We start from the raw sequence: 22,779 nt of genomic DNA, 5'->3' as shown, positions 1-22,779 counted from the left end.
AAAATCAGATATTGACTCAGGTGGAGCCGAGCACCATGACCGGCCGCACATAGACACAAAAGGAAACGGCCATTGCTAGTAAGCGCTTATGGACAAGATGACATTTCACCCACTAGAAGGGACACATTGATGATAACAGGCCGTGTAAAAACCTACCATTAATTGTTTGATTAGTTCATATTTTATAAAACGAGGATTTAACTACTATTCCTTTTAAACACTTCATAAATGACTTGTTTAGTGATATAATAGAAAAAAAATTGTTACATGTATAAATGGGTGGTAAAAATATTGGTTCTTGTAATCTTGTTTTTAACATATAATTAGGATGAGACTGTATTTGGAAAATCACACTTGAGGATATGATCACCTTTTTTCTTTTGGCTTGTTCAATGAATTTAGGTTGAAAATGCTGCGCAAGTTGTGTTATGATGATTAAGATGTATTTATTCTGGCACTTCGGTATTTGTTTTTTGTGTTTCTTTATTGTTGCATATAAATGTTGAATTCAATAAGTTGTAATTTAACCCCTTCATGACCCAGCCTATTTTGACCTTAAAGACCTTGCCGTTTTTTGCAATTCTGACCAGTGTCCCTTTATGAGGTAATAACTCAGGAACGCTTCAACGGATCCTAGCGGTTCTGAGATTGTTTTTTCGTGACATATTGGGCTTCATGTTAGTGGTAAATTTAGGTCAATAAATTCTGCGTTTATTTGTGATAAAAACGGAAATTTGGCGAAAATTTTGAAAATTTCGCAATTTTCACATTTTGAATTTTTATTCTGTTAAACCAGAGAGTTATGTGACACAAAATAGTTAATAAATAACATTTCCCACATGTATACTTTACATCAGCACAATTTTGGAAACAAAATTTTTTTTTGCTAGGAAGTTATAAGGGTTAAAATTTGACCAGCAATTTCTCATTTTTGCAACGAAATTTACAAAACCATTTTTTTTAGGGACCACCTCACATTTGAAGTCAGTTTGAGGGGTCTATATGGCTGAAAATACCCAAAAGTGACACCATTCTAAAAAATGCACCCCTCAAGGTACTCAAAACCACATTCAAGAAGTTCATTAACCCTTCAGGTACTTCACAGCAGCAGAAGCAACATGGAAGGAAAAAATGAACATTTAACTTTTTAGTCACAAAAATTCTTTTAGCAACAATTTTTTTATTTTCCCAATGGTAAAAGGAGAAACTGAACCACGAAAGTTGTTGTCCAATTTGTCCTGAGTACGCTGATACTTCATATGTGGGGGTAAACCACTGTTTGGGCGCACGGCAGGGCTTGGAAGGGAAGGAGCGCCATTTGACTTTTTGAATGAAAAATTGGCTCCACTCTTTAGCGGACACCATGTCACGTTTGGAGAGCCCCCGTGTGCCTAAAAATTGGAGCTCCCCCACAAGTGACCCCATTTTGGAAACTAGACCCCCCAAGGAACTTATCTAGATGCATATTGAGCACTTTAAACCCCCAGGTGCTTCACAGAAGTTTATAACGCAGAGCCATGAAAATAAAAAATAATTTTTCTTTCCTCAAAAATGATTTTTTTTAGCCTGGAATTTCCTATTTTGCCAAGGGTAATAGGAGAAATTGGACCCCAAATGTTGTTGTCCAGTTTGTCCTGAGTACGCCGATACCCCATATGTGGGGATAAACCACTGTTTGGGCGCATGGCAGGGCTCGGAAGGGAAGGCACGCCATTTGGCTTTTTAAATGGAAAATTAGCTCCAATCATTAGCGGACACCATGTCACGTTTGGAGAGCCCCTGTGTGCCTAAACATTGCAGATCCCCCACAAATGACCCTATTTTGGAAACTAGACCCCCAAAGGAACTAATCTAGATGTGTGGTGAGGACTTTGAACCCCCAAGTGCTTCACAGAAGTTTATAACGCAGAGCCATGAAAATAAAAAAAAAAATTATTTTCTCAAAAATGATCTTTTAGCCTGCATTTTTTTTTATTTTCCCAAGGGTAACAGGAGAAATTTGACCCCAAAAGTTGTTGTCCAGTTTCTCCTGAGTACGCTGATACCCAATATGTGGGGGTAAACTACTGTTTGGGCACATGCCGGGGCTCGGAATTGAAGTAGTGACGTTTTGAAATTCAGACTTTGATGGAATGCTCGGCGGGCGTCACTTTGCGTTTGCAGAGCCCCTGATGTGGCTAAACAGTAGAAACCCCCCACAAGTGACCCCATTTTGAAAACTAGACCCCGAAAGGAACTTATCTAGATGTGTGGTGAGCACTTTGAACCCCCAAGTGCTTCATAGAAGTTTATAATGCAGAGCCGTGAAAATAATAAATACGTTTTCTTTCCTCAAAAATAATTATTTAGCCCAGAATTTTTTATTTTCCCAAGTGTTACAGGAGAAATTGGACCCCAAAAGTTGTTGTCCAGTTTCTCTTGAGTACGCTGATACCCCATGTGTGGGGATAAACCACTGTTTGGGCACACGTCGGGGCTCAGAAGGGAAGTAGTGACTTTTGAAATGCAGACTTTGATGGAATGGTCTGCGGGCGTCACGTTGCGTTTGCAGAGCCCCTGGTGTGCCTAAACAGTAGAAACCCCCCACAAGTGACCCAATTTTAGAAACTAGACCACCCAAGGAACTTATCTAGATATGTGGTGAGCACTTTGAACCCCCAAGTGCTTCACAGACGTTTACAACGCAGAGAGACGTGAAAATAAAAAATCATTTTTCTTTCCTCAAAAATGATGTTTTAGCAAGCATTTTTTTATTTTCACAAGGGTAACAGGAGAAATTGGACCCCAGTAATTGTTGCGCAGTTTGTCCTGAGTATGCTGGTACCCCATATGTGGGGGTAAACCACTGTTTGGGCGCACGTCAGGGCTCGGAAGTGAGGGAGCACCATTTGACTTTTTGAATACAAGATTGGCTGGAATCAATGGTGGCGCCATGTTGCGTTTGGAGACCCCTGATGTGCCTAAACAGTGGAAACCCCTCAATTCTACCTCCAACACTAACCCCCCCACAACCCTAACCCTAATCCCAACTGTAGCCATAACCCTAATCACAACCCTAACCCCAACACAACCCTAACCCTAAGGCTATGTGCCCACGTTGCGGATTCGAGTGAGATTTTTCAGCATCATTTTTGAAAAATCCGCGGGTAAAAGGCACTGCGTTTTACCTGCGGATTTTCCGCAGATTTCCAGTGTTTTTTGTGTGGATTTCACCTGCGGATTCCTATTGAGGAATAGGTGTAAAACGCTGCGGAATCCGCACAAAGAATTGACATGCTGCGGAAAATACAACGCAGCGTTTCCGCGCTGTATTTTCCGCACCATGGGCACAGCGGATTTGGTTTTCCATAGGTTTACTTGGTACTGTAAACCTGATGGAACACTGCTGCGAATCCGCAGCGGCCAATCCGCTGCGGATCCGCAGCCAAATCCGCACCGTGTGCACATAGCCTAATTCTAAAGGTATGTGAAAACGCTGCGGATCCGCAGCCGTTTCCCATGAGTTTACAGTTCAATGTAAACCTTTGGGAAACAAAAATCGCTGTACACATGCTGCAGAAAAACTGCACGGAAACGCAGCGGTTTACATTCCGCAGCATGTCACTTCTTTGTGCGGATTCCGCAGCGGTTTTACAACTGTTCCAATAGAAAATCGCAGTTGTAAAACCGCAGTGAAATGCGCAGAAAAAACGCGGTAAATCCGCCATAAATCCGCAGTGGTTTAGCACTGCGGATTTATCAAATCCGCAGCGGAAAAATCCGCAGAGGAACAGAATACGTGTGCACATATCGAAACCCTAACCCTAACCCTAGCCCTAACCCTAACCCTATTCTAACATTAGTGGAAAAAAAAAAAAATCTTTATTTTTTTATTGTCCCTACGGGGGTGACAAAGGGAGGGGGGGTCATTTATTATTTTTTTTATTTTGATCACTGTGATAGATTATATCTCAGTGATCAAAATGCACTTTGGAACGAATCTGCCGGCCGGCAGAGTCGGCGGGCGCACTGCGCATGCGCCCGCCATTTTGGAAGAGGGCGGCGCCCAGGGAGAAGACGGACGGACCCCGGCAGGATCGGTAAGTATGATGGGATGGGGGGATCGGAGCGCGGGGGGGTGGATCGGAGCGCGGGGGGTGGAACGGAGCACGGTGGGGGTGGAACGGAGCACGGGGGGTGGATCGGAGTGCAGGGGGGGTGATTGGAGCACGGGGGAAGCGGAGCACAGGACGGAGGGGAGCCGGAGCAGTGTACCGGACAGATCGGGGGGCTGGGGGGGCGATCGGTGGGGTGGGGGCACATTAGTGTTTCCAGCCATGGCCGATGATATTGCAGCATCGGCCATGACTGGATTGTAATATTTCACCAGTTTTAATAGGTGAAATATTACAAATCGCTCTGATTGGCTGTTGAAAGTGAAACTGCCAATCAGAGCGATCGTAGCCATGGGGGGGGGGTGAAGCCACCCCCCCTGGGCTAAACTACCACTCCTCCTGTCCCTGCAGATCGGGTGAAATGGGAGTTAATCCTTTCACCCGATCTGCAGGGACGCGATCTTTCCATGACGCCACATAGGCGTCATGGGTCGGATTGGCACCGACTTTCATGACGCCTACGTGGCGTCATGGGTCGGGAAGGGTTTAAGCTTTAAACTTCTTGATGACACTGCGCACGGTAGACACAGGAACATTCAGGTCTTTGGAGATGGATCACAATTTGGTTTCTCAAGTCCTCAGACAGTTCTTTGGTCTTTTTTCTTTTCTCCTTGCTCAATGTGGTACACACTAGGACAGAGGTTGAGTCAACTTTAATCCATGTCAACTGGCTGCAAGTGTGATTTAGTTATTGCCAACACATGTTAGGTGCCACAGGTAAGTTACAGGTGCTGTTAATTACACAAATTAGAGAAGCATCACATGATTTTTCGAACAGTGCCAATACTTTTGTCCACCCCCTTTATGTTTGGTGTGGAATTATCTCCAATTTGGCTTTAGGACAATTCTTTGTGTTTTTTCATTTAAGACAAATTAAATGAAGATAATACCAAATAATTTGTGTTTGCAATCATTTTCAGGAAGAAAATGAGTTATCTGACAGAATTGCAGGGGTGTCAATACTTTTGGCCATGACTGTATATGTTGTTAATAAACATTACTGGATTTGAACGTATACAGTAAAAAAATTTTTTTATTATTTTACATGCTAGATTACAGTATTTAACCTCTTCCCGACCCATGACGCCACGTAGGCGTCATGAAAGTCGGTGCCAATCCGACCCATGACGCCTATGTGGCGTCATGGAAAGATCGCGTCCCTGCAGATCCGGTGAAAGGGTTAACTCCCATTTCACCCGATCTGCAGGGACAGGGGGAGTGGTAGTTTAGCCCGGGGGGGGGTGGCTTCACCCCCTCGTGGCTACGATCGCTCTGATTGGCTGTTGAAAGTGAAACTGCCAATCAGAGCGATTTGTAATATTTCACCTATTATAACGGGTGAAATATTACAATCCAGCCATGGCCGATGCTGAAATATCATCGGCCATGGCTGGAAATACTAATGTGCCCCCACCCCACCGATCGCCCCCCCCAGCCCCCCGATCTGGCCGGTACACTGCTCTGGCTCCCCTCCATCCAGTGCTCCGCTCCCCCCCGTGCTCTTGTCCGCTCACCCCCGTGCTCCAATCACCCCCCCTGCACTCCGATCTACACCCCCCGGTGCTCCGTTCCACCCCCCCGTGCTCCATTCCACCCCTCCCGCGCTCCGATTTCCCCCCCCCCCCCGTGGTCCCCCCCACCCCATCATACTTACCGATCCAGCCGGGGTCCCGTCCGTCTTCTCCCTGGGCGCCGCCATCTTCCAAAATGGCGGGCGCATGCGCAGTGCGCCCGCCGAATCGGCCGGCAGATTCGTTCCAAAGTGCATTTTGATCACTGAGATATAATCTATCACAGTGATCAAAATAAAAAAAATAATAAATGACCCCCCCCTTTGTCACCCCCATAGGTAGGGACAATAAAAAAAATAAAGAAATTTTTTTTTTTCCACTAATGTTAGAATAGGGTTAGGGGTGTAGGGTTAGGGTTTCGGTATGTGCACACGTATTCTGGTCCTCTGCGGATTTTTCCGCTGCGGATTTGATAAATCCGCAGTGCTAAACCGCTGCGGATTTATGGCGGATTTACCGCGTTTTTTCTGCGCATTTCACTGCGGTTTTACAACTGCGATTTTCTATTGGAGCAGTTGTAAAACCGCTGCGGAATCCGCACAAAGAAGTGACATGCTGCGGAATGTAAACCGCTGCGTTTCCGTGCAGTTTTTCCGCAGCATGTGTACAGCGATTTTTGTTTCCCGTAGGTTTACATTGAACTGTAAACTCATGGGAAACTGCTGCGGATCCGCAGCGTTTTCCGCAGCGTGTGCACATACCTTTAGAATTAGGCTATGTGCACACGGTGCGGATTTGGCTGCGGATTCGCAGCAGTATTCCATCAGGTTTACAGTACCATGTATTGGAGGGAGAAAGGCGTGCACTCTGTAGAGAGGAGCTGGTGCCGGCTGAACCTGGACTGGATCCAGATCAATCATAGATTTGGGCAAACAACCGCACTCAGACAATATTTTGCATCAGAGATGTGAAGTATTTATTAAGGTAACACCACAGTGGTCAACAGATTTCTGAGGAGGAACGTTTCGACCTGAAAGGTCTTTCTCAAACCTCACTGAAAAAACATGAAATATACTACATTAGAGATGGTGAAAATCAAAACATCAAGACAATATACAGCAAAATCAAGATAGTAGAACATAATAGGAGGTAAAAACACAGTGGACGCAATGAACAAAAAAAGGGGGGGGGCGGCGGGGGGCAGAATATGCATAGTATGATACACATGTAAAAAGTAACTGTGTTGCCAGAGATCTATAGAAATGCTGTATACGTCAAAAGAACAAAAATAAAGTACAGTAAATAACCATATTCTGTGAGAAAAATATATACATATGTACAAATCTTAAAAATAAACCATGAACGAGGCCCAGAGGAGTATACATGTAGTATGAATATTGAATCAGCGTTCAGGCAGGCAGATAAACGGATGGCGGCAGGCTTCACAGACTACTGTAAACATACAGATATATATATAAATACATAGCTTTTTGAAAACAATGGGTAGAGCAAAACTGACCTTAGTGAATTGTAATGGAGGAAAGAGGAGGAGGACGAAACTTGTCCGGTAAATGGAGACAGAGGCTCCTATAGAGAGTGACAGAGAGTGAGACAAAGCACACATACTATGGAGGAGGCCAGAGGCCGAACCTAATAGACACATACCACAAATGGTCCAGGAGACAGGGGAACGGAGGTCCGGGACGGCACGGACAGGGCACAGAGTCCCTAAAAGCACTGTGGATAAGAGACCAGGAGTGAGGATGCTGATCAGAACCGTTTTTTAGGACGACCCCTAAATTGGGGTCCAATTTCTCCTTTTACCCTTGTGAATCTAAAAAAATGCTTGCTAAAACATAATTTTTGAGGAAAGAAAAATGATTTTTTATTTTCACGGCTCTGCGTTGTAAACGTCTGTGAAGCACTTGGGGGTTCAAAGTGCTCACCACATATCTAGATAAGTTCCTTGGGGGGTCTAGTTTCTAAAATGGGGTCACTTGTGGGGGTTTCTACTGTTTAGGCACACGAGGGGCTCTGCAAACGCAACGTGACACCCGCAGACCATTCCATCAAAGTCTGCATTTCAAAAGTCACTACTTCCCTTCTGAGCCCCAACGTGTGCCCAAACAGTGGTTTACCCCCACTCATGGGGTATCAGCGTACTCAGGAGAAACTGGACAACAACTTTTGGGGTCCAATTTCTCCTGTAACCCTTGGGAAAATAAAAAATTCTGGGCGAAATAATTATTTTTGAGGAAAGAAAACGTATTTATTATTTTCACGGCTCTGCATTATAAACTTCTATGAAGCACTTGGGGGTTCAAAGTGCTCACCACACATCTAGATAAGTTCCTTTCAGGGTCTAGTTTCCAAAATGGGGTCACTTGTGGGGGGTTTCTACTGTTTAGGCACATCAGGGGCTCTGCAAACGCAACGTGACGCCCGCAGAGCATGCCATCAAAGTCTGCATTTCAAAACGTCACTACTTCAATTCCAAGCCCCGGCATGTGCCCAAACAGTAGTTTACTCCCACATATGGGGTATCACCGTACTCAGGAGAAACTGGACAACAAATATTGGGGTCAAATTTCTCCTGTTACCCTTGGGAAAATTAAAAAATTCTGGGCTAAATAATTATTTTTGAGGAAAGAAAACTATTTTCACGGCTCTGCATTATAAACTTCTATGAAGCGCTTGGGGGTTCAAAGTGCTCACCACACATCTAGATAAGTTCCTTTCGGGGTCTAGTTTCCAAAATGGGGTCACTTGTGGGGGGTTTCTACTGTTAAGCCACATCAGGGGCTCTGCAAACGCAACGTGACGCCCACAGAGCATTCCATCAAAGTCTGCATTTCAAAACGTCACTACTTCACTTCCGAGCCCCGGCATGTGCCCAAACAGTAGTTTACCCCCACATATTGGGTATCAGCGTACTCAGGAGAAACTGGACAACAACTTTTGGGGTCAAATTTCTCCTGTTACCCTTGGGAAAATAAAAAATTGCAGGCTAAAAGATCATTTTTGAGAAAATATTTTTTTTATTTTATTTTCATGGCTCTGCGTTATAAACTTCTGTGAAGCACTTGGGGGTTCAAAGTCCTCACCACACATCTAGATTAGTTCCTTTGGGGGTCTAGTTTCCAAAATGGTGTCATTTCTGGGGGATCTCCAATGTTTAGGCACACAGGGGCTCTCCAAACGTGACATGGTGTCCGCTAATGATTGGAGCTAATTTTCCATTTAAAAAGCCAAATGGCGTGCCATCCCTTCCAAGCCCTGCCGTGCGCCCAAACAGTGGTTTACCCCCACATATGGGGTATCAGCGTACTCAGGACAAACTGGACAACAATATTTGGGGTCCAATTTCTCCTATTATCCTTGGCAAAATAGGAAATTCCAGGCTAAAAAATCATTTTTGAGGAAAGAAAAATTATTTTTTATTTTCATGGCTCTGCGTTATAAACTTCTGCGAAGCACCTGGGGATTTAAAGTGCTCAATATGCATCTAGATAAGTTCCTTGGGGGGTCTAGTTTCCAAAATGGGGTCACTTGTGGGGGAGCTCCAATGTTTAGGCACACAGGGTCTCTCCAAACGCGACATGGTGTCCGCTAACAATTGGAACCAATTTTCCATTCAAAAAGTCAAATGGCGCGCCTTCCCTTCCGAGCCTTACCATGTGCCCAAACAGTGGTTTACCCCCACATGTGAGGTATTTTTGTACTCAGGAGAAATTGCCCAACACATTTTAGGATCCATTTTATCCTGTTGCCCATGTGAAAATGAAAAAATTGAGGCTAAAATAATTTTTTTGTGAAAAAAAAGTACTTTTTCATTTTTACGGATCAATTTGTGAAGCACCTGGGGGTTCAAAGTGCTCACTATGCATCTAGATAAGTTCCTTGGGGCGTCTAGTTTCCAAAATGGGGTCACTTGTGGGGGAGCTCCAATTTTTAGGCACACGGGGGCTCTTCAAACGTGACATGGTGTCCGCTAAAGAGTGGAGCCAATTTTTGATTAAATAAGTCAAATGGCGCTCCTTCCCTTCCAAGCCCTGCCGTGCGCCCAAACAGTGGTTTACCCCCACATATGAGGTATCAGCGTACTCAGGACAAATTGGACAACAACTTTCGTGGTTCAGTTTCTCCTTTTACCATTGGGAAAATAAAAAAATTGTTGCTAAAAGAATTTTTGTGACTAAAAAGTTAAATGTTCATTTTTTCCTTCCATGTTGCTTCTGCTGCTGTGAAGCACCTGAAGGGTTAATAAACTTCTTGAATGTGGTTTTGAGTACCTTGAGGGGTGCAGTCTTTAGAATGGTGTCACTTTTGGGTATTTTCAGCCATATAGACCCCTCAAACTGACTTCAAATGTAAGGTGGTCCCTAAAAAAAATGGTTTTGTAAATTTCGTTGTAAAAATGACAAATCGCTGGTCAAATTTTAACCCTTATAACTTCCTAACAAAAAAAAATTTTGTTTCCAAAATTGTGCTGATGTAAAGTAAACATGTGGGAAATGTTATTTATTAACTATTTTGTGTCACATATCTCTCTGGTTTAACAGAATAAAAATTCAAAATGTGAAAATTGCGAAATTTTCAAAATTTTCGCCAAATTTCCGTTTTTATCACAAATAAACGCATAATTTATTGACCTAAATTTACCACTAACATGAAGCCCAATATGTCACGAAAAAACAATCTCAGAACCGCTAGGATCCGTTGAAGCGTTCCTGAGTTATTACCTCATAAAGGGACACTGGTCAGAATTGCAAAAAACGGCAAGGTCTTTAAGGTCAAAATAGGCTGGGTCATGAAGGGGTTAAATAAAGTGGTGGAAAGACCCTTTAATAGAAATACTCACAGGTATCCATATAAATAGGACATATCACAATATGTAGTTCTTGAAAATCACTTACTTTCCTGTTCTTGTAAGGAGTGTGCAAGACTATGATCTTCTAGCACGGCAAAGTCTCTACATACTGTGGAAACAGACACAAAAAAAAAAAAACGTCACATTATGCATTTACACCGTACATCTTCTGATCTCCAACCATAACAGATGTCCAGACAAGGAGGTAAATCACACAACTCCATAAATCCTTTTTTAGACTTTCCTAGCAACTTTTTTAGCCAAGGGCCATTACAAGTTAATGCTTTGTCATACCAGATTAACAATGAGTAAATAAACCTATGAGCAAAAAGATTAAAGGGAATCTGTCAATAGGATCAACCCTCCTTAACGCTACAGTCCTGATTAGCAAGTCTTCCTCTTTAGTTCCACGTCCTATTTCTTCCACTACTGATGCCCTTGAACTCTATCACTCGTGACCACTACTGGTCTGTCGTACTCAGTCCTGCTTAGGTTAGTTACGTTCTGCTTTACAAGCTTTGGCTTCGTAGCTCGGTGTCCTATCCAAGGACCCCTCTCCGGAACACCACTCTGTCTCGTCAGTATCACACTATCCCTCGTCTTTAGTCTCCTCTCACTTAGGGTCACCCGTTCATGCAGCTCTGCTAACTTTACACTCCAGTCCCTAACTAACTTTCCCTAACACTAACCCCACACCATGTGGGCTAGTCCCAATCATTTACTGCATCCTAACTTACCCTATGGTCACTACCTATATTACAGTAAACTATATACATCTTACACTACCTATATTATACACTATACCTTATATTATTACAACTTATACTGTACATTGCTAACATTACTTCACACTACACAATATATACAAAAGTCGTCGCAGGACGCTATTCACATTACATCATAGCACATCATTCTGATGCGATTGGTGTCTTCAGGGGCAGGAACGCTGTAGCACAGTTCACTATCCTTACACCTGAATCGTGCAAGCACTGGTTTTATATAAGCCTCTGGCAGAATCATTCATTAAAATGAGAGATAATTAGCTCAAATGGACTCCATTTTTGCGGCGGTGTCCGACTTTTCAGTGTAGTTGACTACACTCGTGTTCGTCTGAAAAGATTGACTTCTCTGCAGAGCAACTCAAACTCTGTCCATTCAAACTCACTTGGTCTCATTGTAATGAATGGCTCCGTCAGAGTCTGACCCCACTCCATTTCTTAATGCAATTCAGATAGAAACCTTCAAAGCCCCACTGAATGCAGTGTGTATGTAATCTATGAAGAGGTTTATGACGCAGGAAAAAAGGGTCTGCTGTTTATTTCCCACATTTGGGCTGACTTGTTATAAAACTGATAGCTGGTGAACAGAGGGGTGCTGGTTGTGTTCATGACTGACAATGTAGATCTAGATACGGTAGGTCTAAATGACTCTAGAAATGAGAAATCGTAACAAGATATGCATTCACACTTCCACTGATGGCATATAGCGCTGTATTTTAATATGCAGCTGTTTATAACGCCTAATGAATCTGCTGGCTTTGAGAGACTGTATTAAGATTATTGGCTTCCTTAGGAAAAGGGGGTATAAACGTGCTGCGGAGAACACTAAGGCTGTGTGCACACGTTGCTGATTTTTCGTGTTTTTTTTGTTTTTTCGCTATAAAAATGCTATAAAACCGCAAAAAAGCAGCTTACTTTATGCATCCCATCATTTAGAATGAATTCTGCAATTTTTGTGCACATGATGCGTTTTTTTTCCGCCCAAAAAAAATGCATCGCGGTAAAAAACGCAGCATGTTTATTAATTTTGCGGATTTCCCACTATATAATGCATTGGGAAAAATCCGCAGATATCTTTAGAAAATTTTGGGTTTTCTCAGGAATTTTCTGCAAGAAATCCTGAACGTGTGCACATAGCCTAATGCTCATACTAAGAAGGGACACGTAAGGCGGAAATATATAATCTGTTTGGCAGTAACAGAAAAACCAAATCGTTAGCACTTGTGGCCTTATCTCCTGATTTAATCCACTCAGTAAACGTAATTTATTTCTTCAGCTTTCAATAGCTGTAAGGCGGCATCTAATAATGTGGACAGCGGGGATTTCAGGCTGACTCCATTGCTGTGTCTGACATGGGGAAACATGGCTCTAGAAAGGAGGGGTAAGATGTCACCTTTCTTCAATTGTGTACTGTAGCAGAGGTTATCTCTTCATAGCAGCAATTTCCTGGGTTTGATAAGCTGGCAAAGGACTTCTTTTGATTGTTGTATGGGACTTAGCAGGGATGTTGTCTATCCACTATAAAGGTCAACCAGCATTGCATTTTGTTGATAAGAATTGAAGAGCATTCAACCCTGAAGAGATTACATAAAGTCAAAATTAAGAAGCAAATTGTATTTTTAGCAGGCTGTCATCTTAACAGATGTTGAAAAGGGAACTTTCACACTGCGGTACTTGGCAGGGCTCTGTTGGGTTAGCTATAGCATTGTTTCGTCTGATTACATGGCAGCGTTGTGTTCCACTCTGTGTTCATAAATAATTCAGGCTTAAAGGCGATGAAACCACATCTGTACCTGAGGTCTGCTCTTTAGTTCCACATTATTTAAGGGGTCATCTGTGTAAAGGCATCCATTCTATGCTCTGCTCTGTTTCTCTATGCATTAGTGCCCTGGTAAAAGATTGGACTCGGTAGCACTTTTTTGCAATACATCTGTTTCACAACTAAATGTGAGAAAATGTATTTAAGGTATTCAAAAGTATTTAAATCAGGTTTTTTAATCAGAATATTTTTTTGTGTATGACTATTCACTAATAAGCTGACAATTCTTGCCATATGATGCTGACTTGTCAGCTTGGCTATACAGAATGAGACAGAACGAGTGTTTACCTTTGTAGTGGGAAGTTACCATAATTTCTTAACAACTTTATTGTACTGCTGAAGGCCTAGGTAGGACCAGGTCGCGTCTTTGTGTGCAGCTCCTCTGTCATTCTATTGTCTCAAGAGGAGCGGCTGTACTCCTCCATTACCTGGAAGCTATAATAGTCTGATATTCTCCGGTCAATTGACTCCCGTTCTATTTAGCAGCCATGAAACCCGTACACCTTGATGTTTTGCCAATACTGTCCGCACAGGAAGGAAGTCTTCTTCCAGCATGTACGACATAGGAAAACTTTTTTGACAATGCAAACTAAATATTTAAAATAAAATGCTTGGAACAATCTTCTTTAACTCCTTAGTCTCCTTAGTGACCTTAATGACCAGGCTAATTTTTAGAAATCTGACCAGATTGTGGTAATAACTCTGGAACGCTTCAGTGTATCCTACTGATGCTAAGATTTTTTTCATGACGTATTGTACTTCATGATAGTGGTAAAATTCGTTCAATATGATTTGCGTTTATTTGTGAAAATATCAAAATTTTGGCAAAATTTTAGAAAAAGCAAAATCGCAATTTTCTAACTTTTATTTCCTTAAACCAGTTGGTCATGCTGTGCAATATAATTAATAAATAACATTTCCCATATGTCTACTGTACATCTGTATCATTTTTCTAATGTAGTTTTGTCTTGTTAGGATGTTTTGAAGGGTAAAATGCTTAGCAGCAATTTCTTATTTTTTCAACAAATTTACAAAACCTTTCTTTTAGGGGCCTATTCAGATTTCAATTGACTGAGGGGTCTATATATTGGAAACTCCCCAAAAAGTGATACAATTTTAAAAACTGCACCCCTCCTATACGGTACTTTAAAACTGCTGTCAGTAATTTTTTCTTAACCATTCAGGTGCTACACTGGAATGAATGCAAAGTGGAATGAAAAAAAAAAAAAATGAAAAGGATCTGTTTGGAAAACTGCAGTGCTTGGAGCGGAAGGAACAATATTTGAATTTTGGAGCACAAATTTGGCTGAAAGAGATTGCAGCACTATTTCGCTTTTGCAGCGCCCTTAAGGTGTCTAAACAGCAGAAACCCCTACAACTGACCCCAGTTTGGAAACAACACCTCTCAAGGATTTTATCCAACAATAAGTCGTCATATCGTCATCATTTTTTTTTCTGTTACTTTTGAAAAAAACTAATTCTCACCCGAATGGCAAAGAATGAAAGAAATAAAAATGATTAAATAAAAAAATGTAATCTGACTAGGGGGATGATCAAGGGCATGCACAGCGATGCACAGCCCGTGTGCCGCCATATTTTCTAATTATTGGCTTTTGGTCACTGTGAAAGGGTCTATCACAGTGATCAAAAGTCAGGAACCAATATAAAATATTGGCAGTTCTTGTCGGGTGCACTGCGCATGTGCCTTCCATTTTGCTTTGGAAAATTGGAGGAAGAGGGCCGTGGGATGCCGGTTCCAGTACTTAGTACCGTGGGGATCCATCCCTGATTACATTTAATCCACAAGCTTGCACTTTTAAAAAATAACTATTAGCTAAATTATCATTGCTTTTTCCCACTTCCTCCCTGTTGCTATCCCAGTCTTTGTTGAAATTCCTGAAATGATGTCCTGTCTAAAGCACTTGACTGCTGCAGCCAGTCACTGGGCTCAGTGATCTTGTGTTGTCTACCTGAGGATCGCCACTGAGGTCAAAAATTGGCTGTAGCATTCACATGCTGTAGTCATGTTAAGGAAGCAGCAGCAGTGGCGAGGTAGTGCTGGAGCTAAGGGTGAAAAATAAGGCCGATTTTGTTATTTTTATGTATAGAAGCTAGAGGACTAGTAAATGTGGATAACCCTTTCTAAAGTGTAATTTTTTTAGTATTCAGGGTTTCGAGACCTTCACGAATCACTAAAACAAAGAAGCAGAAGTGCTCAACCAGTAGTTGCTCTACTTAAGAACTGGAGAAGGACTTAACAGAAAGTCTGTCCAAGGAGAGGGGAGACGTACTCTTCTGAGCACTTCTGTTTCTTCATTTTGGAGATCAGTGGCAGTCTTGGGTATATTTATAACATGTCAGAATTTTATTGAAATGGCAGTCACTAAGGAATTGGCTCCTATACGAAGGGTATTGATATATAGTTGGCATAGCATAGAAAATAAACTTTTAAAGGAGATGAACAGGTGGGGCCAAGTCAGGAGAATATGGCAGATAAACGAGAATTTCAATGCCAATTTCATAGAGTTTTTGCAGGGCGCTATGAGGCTAGTGGGCGGGTGCACTATCCTGCAATGACAAGACTCCTTTGGAAGGTTCCAGTCTTCACCTGATATGGTTAACTTTACTTAGATCATAATTTCATAATGACTTAACTTTTCTGCTAAAACGTAGCACTTGTCAAATTTAATATTTATTTCCATAGAAACAGGATTTAGTTTTGTCTGCTCGAAATATTCAAAGCCTCCTATTGATCAATACTTCCTCCTATATGATGACAACTTGCCTAGTATACCGTACCTCATTGCTCCTCTGCTTTTACTAAATGTGACGTGACCAGGTCTTTCTAAACAATGCACTTATTTTTATTTCTGAAATACCGGCAGTGTTGTACCTGCACCTGTTGGACAACAATGGTGTTAGATGGACCCCACTGACTATGAAGGAGGACATACTGGATCATATAGTGCAGACTGCTGCAGTTTTGGTGGCGTCTCCAACACAAATATGAAGGCAGCCTATCAGTGTGATTTACTTTTTCTTATTTCCTGTTTTTATTAACTTACATTCTCATTTTGTTCTAGATATTGGACCTAGTAAAAGGTATGCATTTCCAGCTTGCATGCCAGAAGTATTTTGAGTTGACGCACAATGTAAGCTCCTTTTGTATGAATGTTTCCAGTCATGTTGGGTTAGAATATTAGATTTACCGGTACTTTATTTTTGTCCCCATAAAAGTATTTCCTTACAAGAGTGGTTCCCCTATGAAACCAAAGTGTTCTAACATGGTTTCCACGTTCCCCCAAATATTTTTTGTTATCTTTGTAAACTGGCCATGCAGATTTGTACAATCAATTGCTTAATAGTTTAGCAAGCATCTTGTCATGGTTGGTATTTGTCTGCCATGGAATCCTAATTCCTAATTTGCAAGTAAGCATGCTCTACCTGCAGGAAAAATGTTGAGAAATAATACAAGCTTTTCTAGCAAAGGCATTACTGTTTCTTATCTGTCATTTCATTGTGTGTGTATGTGTAAATAAACGTGTATATATATTATACTATGTAAGAGCAGATAAAAATAATGCCCTCTAGAAATGCAGGTATGTCACCCTGTTAATTGACACCGGTAACCACAAAGCCTTGTAGATTGTAACATTTCAGCTGCCTGCTCTAAACCACTTAATTAGGCCCAAAAGAAAATTCCTAAGTGTTCCACTATTGCATTAATTGCTCGAAAACCACATTAGCCCTAGCTTGAAATGTGAAACTTGTGTTTGTGTGAAGGTCATTGTGCAGAGAAAAGAGATAGCATCACTGACAAGTTGTAAGGAGGCCGATATGACTGATAAATGCTGCAGCTTCTTATTGATCCGCCACGATGGCATACATATCGTAGAGAATTCGCAACACATCGTAATAAAAGCTGGTCCATTAGATTGTGTATTTCCCTCATGTGTGATTATATTTAAAATAAATGTGTGACCTATTACATGTTTCAACATTCTGCTCAATTAGAGCTAAAGCAACAAAGCATTTATGAGGTTATTTAATTGAATTTTAAGATGAGATCAGATAGGGACCATTGATCCCAAACAGGCAGCGACTGTGCGTGCTTGCAGAAGATGTAGAAACTAAATACTGATTTGTATAAGGGTACCGTCACACTATACGATTTACCAACAATCACGACCAGCGATACGACCTGGCCGTGATCGTAGGTAAGTCGTAGTGTGGTCTCTGGAGAGCTGTCACACAGACAGCTCTCCAGCGACCAACGATGCCGAAGTCCCCGGGTAACCAGGGTAAACATCGGGTTACTAAGCGCAGGGCCGCGCTTAGTAACCCAATGTTTACCCTGGTTACCAGCGTAAAAAACAAAACAAACACTACATACCTACATTCCGGTGTCCGTCAGGTCCCTTGCCGTCTGCTTCCCGCACTCACTGACTGCCGGCCGTAAAGTGAAAGCACCAGCACAGCGGTGAGTCACCGCTGTGCTCTGCTTTCACTTTACGGCCGGCAGTCAGTGAGTACGGGAAGCAGACGGCAAGGGACCTGACCGACACCGGAATGTAAGTATGTAGTGTTTGTTTTGTTTTTTACGCTGGTAACCAGGGTAAACATCGGGTTACTAAGCGCGGCCCTGCGCTTAGTAACCCGATGTTTACCCTGGCTACAAGCGAACGCATCGCTCGATCGGTGTCACACACACATCCAGCGAAGACAGCGGGAGATCCAGCGACGAAAGAAAGTTCCAAACGATGTGCTACGACGTACGATTCTCAGCAGGGTCCCTGATCGCTGCTGCGTGTCAGACACAGCGATATCGTAACGATATCGCTGGAACGTCACGGATCGTACTGTCGTAGCCACAAAAGTGCCACTGTGTGACGGTACCCTTACACAGCTTATCTATGGCACTATTCACATTATGTCTGAGTCTGCAATTTCACTGATATATAGTATGTTGTCTAGAGTTGATCAAAAAAAGTTACAGGACCCCTGGTAGTCCAGACCAGAGCCCTTTAAAGCTCCTTCTACCTGCTAGCTTCCCCGGTGCATTTTATGACTGGTTGGCTCAGCATGACACCATTAATATGTGGTCATGTCAGACATAATAAACAGAAGACGCACCGTGGATGGTGACCGGTAAGAGGATGCTTCCTAAGCTCTGGTCCTGGCACTGCTGTAGTACCAATGTGGATGTTGAGCCATGGTCCTGCAAATCTTTTTGCTGAATACTAATGATTCCAATCTATACTGTTCAGTCTTTTGTTTTTAGATATCTCTGTGTTAAATAGTGTGATTTAAAGCAAATCTGTCAGCAGGTTTTTGCCATGTAGTATGAAGACAGGTTGGGGTAAAACACAGAATTCAACCATGTGTCCAATGTCCGGCTATGTGGTGATGTTTACTTAAAATGAAGATTTTATCACTAGGACATAATCATTGTTGTGATTAGCTGGCTCTCGCTTCACGACTCTGCCCACTACTGTGATAAGCAGCTCACTGTCTATAGCAGGGGTGGGGAACCTCAGTCCCCAGGGCCATTTACGGCCCCCAATGACCTTTTATCAGGCTCCCGAGCAGATTCTCAGGGACCACATTCTAGGGCAAGGAGCTGTATTTTGATTGCCACAAGCTCATTAATTTCTTCTTGTTCTGTTAGCACACACACACAGTGTTCACTACTGAACATTGAAGGGCATGCAATGAAAGATTACGTTCTGAAACCAGTGCCAGAGTCAGGATGTACTTTGTGGGCGGAGTTTGTACGGTCCCCGAAGGATGGTAGAAATATCCAAATGGCCCACGGCAGAAAAAAAGATTCCCCACCCCTGGTCTATAGAGAATGTAAATCCAGAGCCTGTTGTAGGCAGGGTAAGCTTTCTCAGCTCTGCTGCAGCCTACATATGAAAATCTGTCCAAAATACTGCACCTTTTAAACCAGGAGTGTGGAACCTCAGGGCCATTTATGGCCCTCGATGACCTTTTATCAGGCCCCTGAGCAGATTCTCAGGGACCGCATTCTTGGGCAGAATGGCCCTTGGCAGAAAAAAAGATTCCCCACCCCTACTTTAAACTAAGTGATACATTCTTGGAATCAGTGTCTCTATGTCTACATCTTGCTGCTCTCAAATGAGATTACAAAAACCTGCTGACAGATTCCCTTTAAAGGTGTTGTTCAGGGCTGAACAGTTGATGGATGGCCTGTCATTTGCATGATTAGCGGAGTTGTGCTGTGGCCGGAGCTAAGCGATGTACTGGCTAGAACACAGCAGCTTTGTAGCCACTGCTGCATACTGGACTTTATATTCCATTCACCTATGCACTTTGAATTGGAGATAAATTGCTGTACTCAGCATTGGCCACTAAGCTGTGTGTTCTGTGCCATACATTGCTTAGTTCCTACATTGTCCGTGCTGATTTCAGCTAATTGTGGGGGTCCTGGGTGTCGGACCAATACTGATCTCATATTGACATATCCTATAGATTGAATGTAGTTAAGACTGGCCTTCAACCTAACATTCAGCATCCAGAAAACCAAGGAATTCCACAAATGTAAAAGAAATAGATAGCGTTCTGAACTGGTGATAATGTATCAAGCAGAATTTATTTTGCAAAAAGCATAACAGGTACATATCTACCCATTGCAGGTCTTTTTCAAGCATACATGTAATGTGTGTAATTTAGCTGTTATGTGATGAGCAAAATGAATTCTGCTTGATACGTCTTTGATGCTGCCTATTTCTCTTATGTTTATACACTGCTCAAAAAAATAAAGGGAACACTTAAACAACACAATGTAACTCCAAGTCTATCACACAATTGTGAATCAACTTCTGCTGTTGTACAAATGGAACAGACAACAAGTAGAAATTCTAGGCAATTAGCTAGACAATCCCCTTTATAGGAATGGTTCTGCAGGTGGTGACCACAGACCATTTCTCTGTTCTCATTCTTTTTGGCAGTTGTTTTGGTCAGTTTTGCATTTTGCCATTGCTCTAACCACTAAGGGTACTGTACAGTAGCATGAGGCTGTGTCTACAAACCTTAGAAGTTGCAGGATGGCACATCAATAAAAGCTGTAGCAAGAAGTGTAGCTGTGTCTGTCAGCACAGTGTCCAGAGCATGGAGCAGATACCATGAGACAGATCAGTACACCAGCAGATGTATAGGGGGCCATAGGAGGACAACAACCCAGTAGCAGGACCACTACCTCCTTTGCGCAAGGGGGAACAGTGCCAGAACCTTGCAAAATGACCTCAAGCAGGCCACTAACATCCATGTGTCTACTCAAACTGTCAGAAACTGACTCCATGAGTGTGGTATGAGGGCCCGACGTCCACACTTCAGAGTTGTGCTTACAGCTCAGCGCCATACAAAGCTATTGGCATTTGCTAGAGAACACCAAGATTGTCAGATTCGACATTGACGTCCTGTGCTCTTCCTGAATGAGAGCAAGTTTACAGTGAGCATGTGACAGAGTCTGATAACGCGCCGTGGAGAACATTCTGCTGCATGCAACATCCTGCAGCACCATGATAAAGGGCAGATGCTGAAATGCGTTGGTTTTATACATGTGTGTGGAATCTCTGGTATTGTTACCTACACTTGTTACATGTTTTAGTTGATTTGATTAAAAGTTAAATTTTTATCTGACAAATTGAGTCATTTTTCGCTGGAGAGATCCCCTATTCTTCTTTGCTATTCTGCAGCATGACTAGTTTGGCAGTGGATCAGTAATGGTGGGGGGGATTCCTTTGGAGGGCAGTGCAGCTCTCCATGTGCTAGCCAGAGGTATCATGACTGCCATTAGGTATCGGGATGAGATCCCCCAGATCCATTGTGAGACAATATGCAGGTGCACTGTGCTCTGGGTTCCTTCTGCTGCATGACAATGCTAGGCCTCATATGGATGAAGTGTCAGCAGCTCCTGCATGATGAAGGAATTAATGCTATGGACTTGCCCGACTGTTCCATAGACCTCAATCCAATTGAGCACATCTGGGACATCATGTCTCCTTCCAACCACCAATGCCACGTTGCACCACCGACTGTCCAGGTGTTGACTGATGCTTTAATCCAGGTCTGGGAGGAGATCGGTCATGAGAATATCCACCGCCTCATCAGGAGCATGGCTAGGCATTGTAGGGAGGTCATATAGGCACGTGAAGGCCACACACACCACTGAGCAGCATTTCATTGTCTTGAGGCATTTCCACTGATGTTGGATCAGCCTGTAATTTGATTTTGCGCTTTGATTTTGAGTATCATTCCAAATACAGACCTCCATGGGATATTCATTTTGAGTTACAATGATCATTTTTGTGTTTTATCCACGATGTAATGAATATAGAGTTGCATCTGAAATATTTAGTGATATCTAGGATATAGTATTTGTGTTTCCTTTATTTTTTGAGCAGTGTATATCCTGCAGATTGTCCAGGATAGACAAATTGATATCATATCACTTTAAGGCTGGAAGCCAAAAGTTAGAGGATCCAAAAAGAAGGAAAATATATACTGTATATGAAAGAAGGAAAATATACATAAAAACCCTAGGTGCTCAATACCTAGTTGAAGCAGTGACCAGCTACAAAGGGTATATCTTCCTTGGAAGACTCATTGCACAGCCAGTCCAGAAATGTCGGTGTTCACCACCCAATGCTTTATATCCCTAACAGTGGCAATGCAGGTGCCTTGTTACCACGTCCTCCACATATTACAGATGACAGATGTCTCCCAGTAGTGGAGCACACTACAATCGTCTTATTGTTGGTAGATCTTTACGACAGAATGTGTGTTGTTGGATTTTATAATATCTAGACTAGTTGCCATAAAGTTGCATGCATCATTAGAAGTTTTCTCAATCCAGCAAGCGGGGCAGCTGTGTCCCGGCATTCAATAAAATAGTTGTTGGATGCTATCATAATTTACTAGTATAAAGTAACCGCAAAAGACCCCAGTGTGAACCCATCCAAGTACAAATTTATGGAGTACACAACCTTTTTCCTTTGCTCAGTTTATTTTCATTTTATATTTCTGTCATTTTGATTATCTCTGCACAGGTTGATGACTGTGGGTTTTCATTGAATCATCCAAATCAATATTTTGCTGAAAGTCAAAAACTGCTTACTGGTGGACGTGATGTCAAGAAAGAGCAAACTCCCACGGAAAGTTCTCAAGCAACACCTGCAAGCCAGATCGCTTCTAGCTCATCCTCAAGTATAAATGAAATGACCATAAAGTCAGAGGATATGGAAGAAATGGAGCAGATATTCAGTGAACTGCAGTGAATGCTAAAATCACAGAGCAGCTCTCAGTCTTAGTTACTGGTTTTGTTGTGAGTGTATATCTTGTAATCGCATTACAGCCCCTTTTTGTTTGTGTTTTTTTTTTTTTTTTACAAAATTATTTTCATGTTTTGAAAAATAAAGATATCTCGAGTCTTCAGAAACTGTTACAATGAACTGCATTATTGAATGTCTAGAAATTTACAGAACAGTGGCAAACAACCTTGCGGTTTCCACAAGAAACCTTAGTGTACCTTATTTCATTATTGCAGTAATAATGATCTGACATTACAGAGTAAGATATTCTACAATTTAAATGAGGAATGAGGGCCCTGCTCACAAGATTACAA

General features: G+C 42.3%; 1 protein-coding gene across 2 annotated transcripts in view; it reads left to right on the top strand.

Annotated features, from left to right (window-relative positions):
• PRIM2 (DNA primase subunit 2) overlaps positions 1–22,539 on the top strand; it is a 339,774-nt gene extending 317,235 nt beyond the window's left edge. For both annotated transcript variants that reach the window (XM_069726719.1, XM_069726718.1), the window contains exons 13-14: positions 16,217–16,285; positions 22,205–22,539. In XM_069726719.1, coding sequence (XP_069582820.1) covers positions 16,217–16,285; positions 22,205–22,432 — 297 coding nt within the window. In that variant the 3' untranslated portion in view covers positions 22,433–22,539. The remainder of the gene's footprint in view (positions 1–16,216; positions 16,286–22,204) is intronic.
• Positions 22,540–22,779: the final 240 nt, after the last annotated feature.

Source organism: Ranitomeya imitator, chromosome 5, assembly GCF_032444005.1.
Source record: "Ranitomeya imitator isolate aRanImi1 chromosome 5, aRanImi1.pri, whole genome shotgun sequence".
Lineage (NCBI taxonomy): Eukaryota > Metazoa > Chordata > Amphibia > Anura > Dendrobatidae > Ranitomeya > Ranitomeya imitator.
This window is presented reverse-complemented; position numbering and strand designations above follow the sequence as displayed.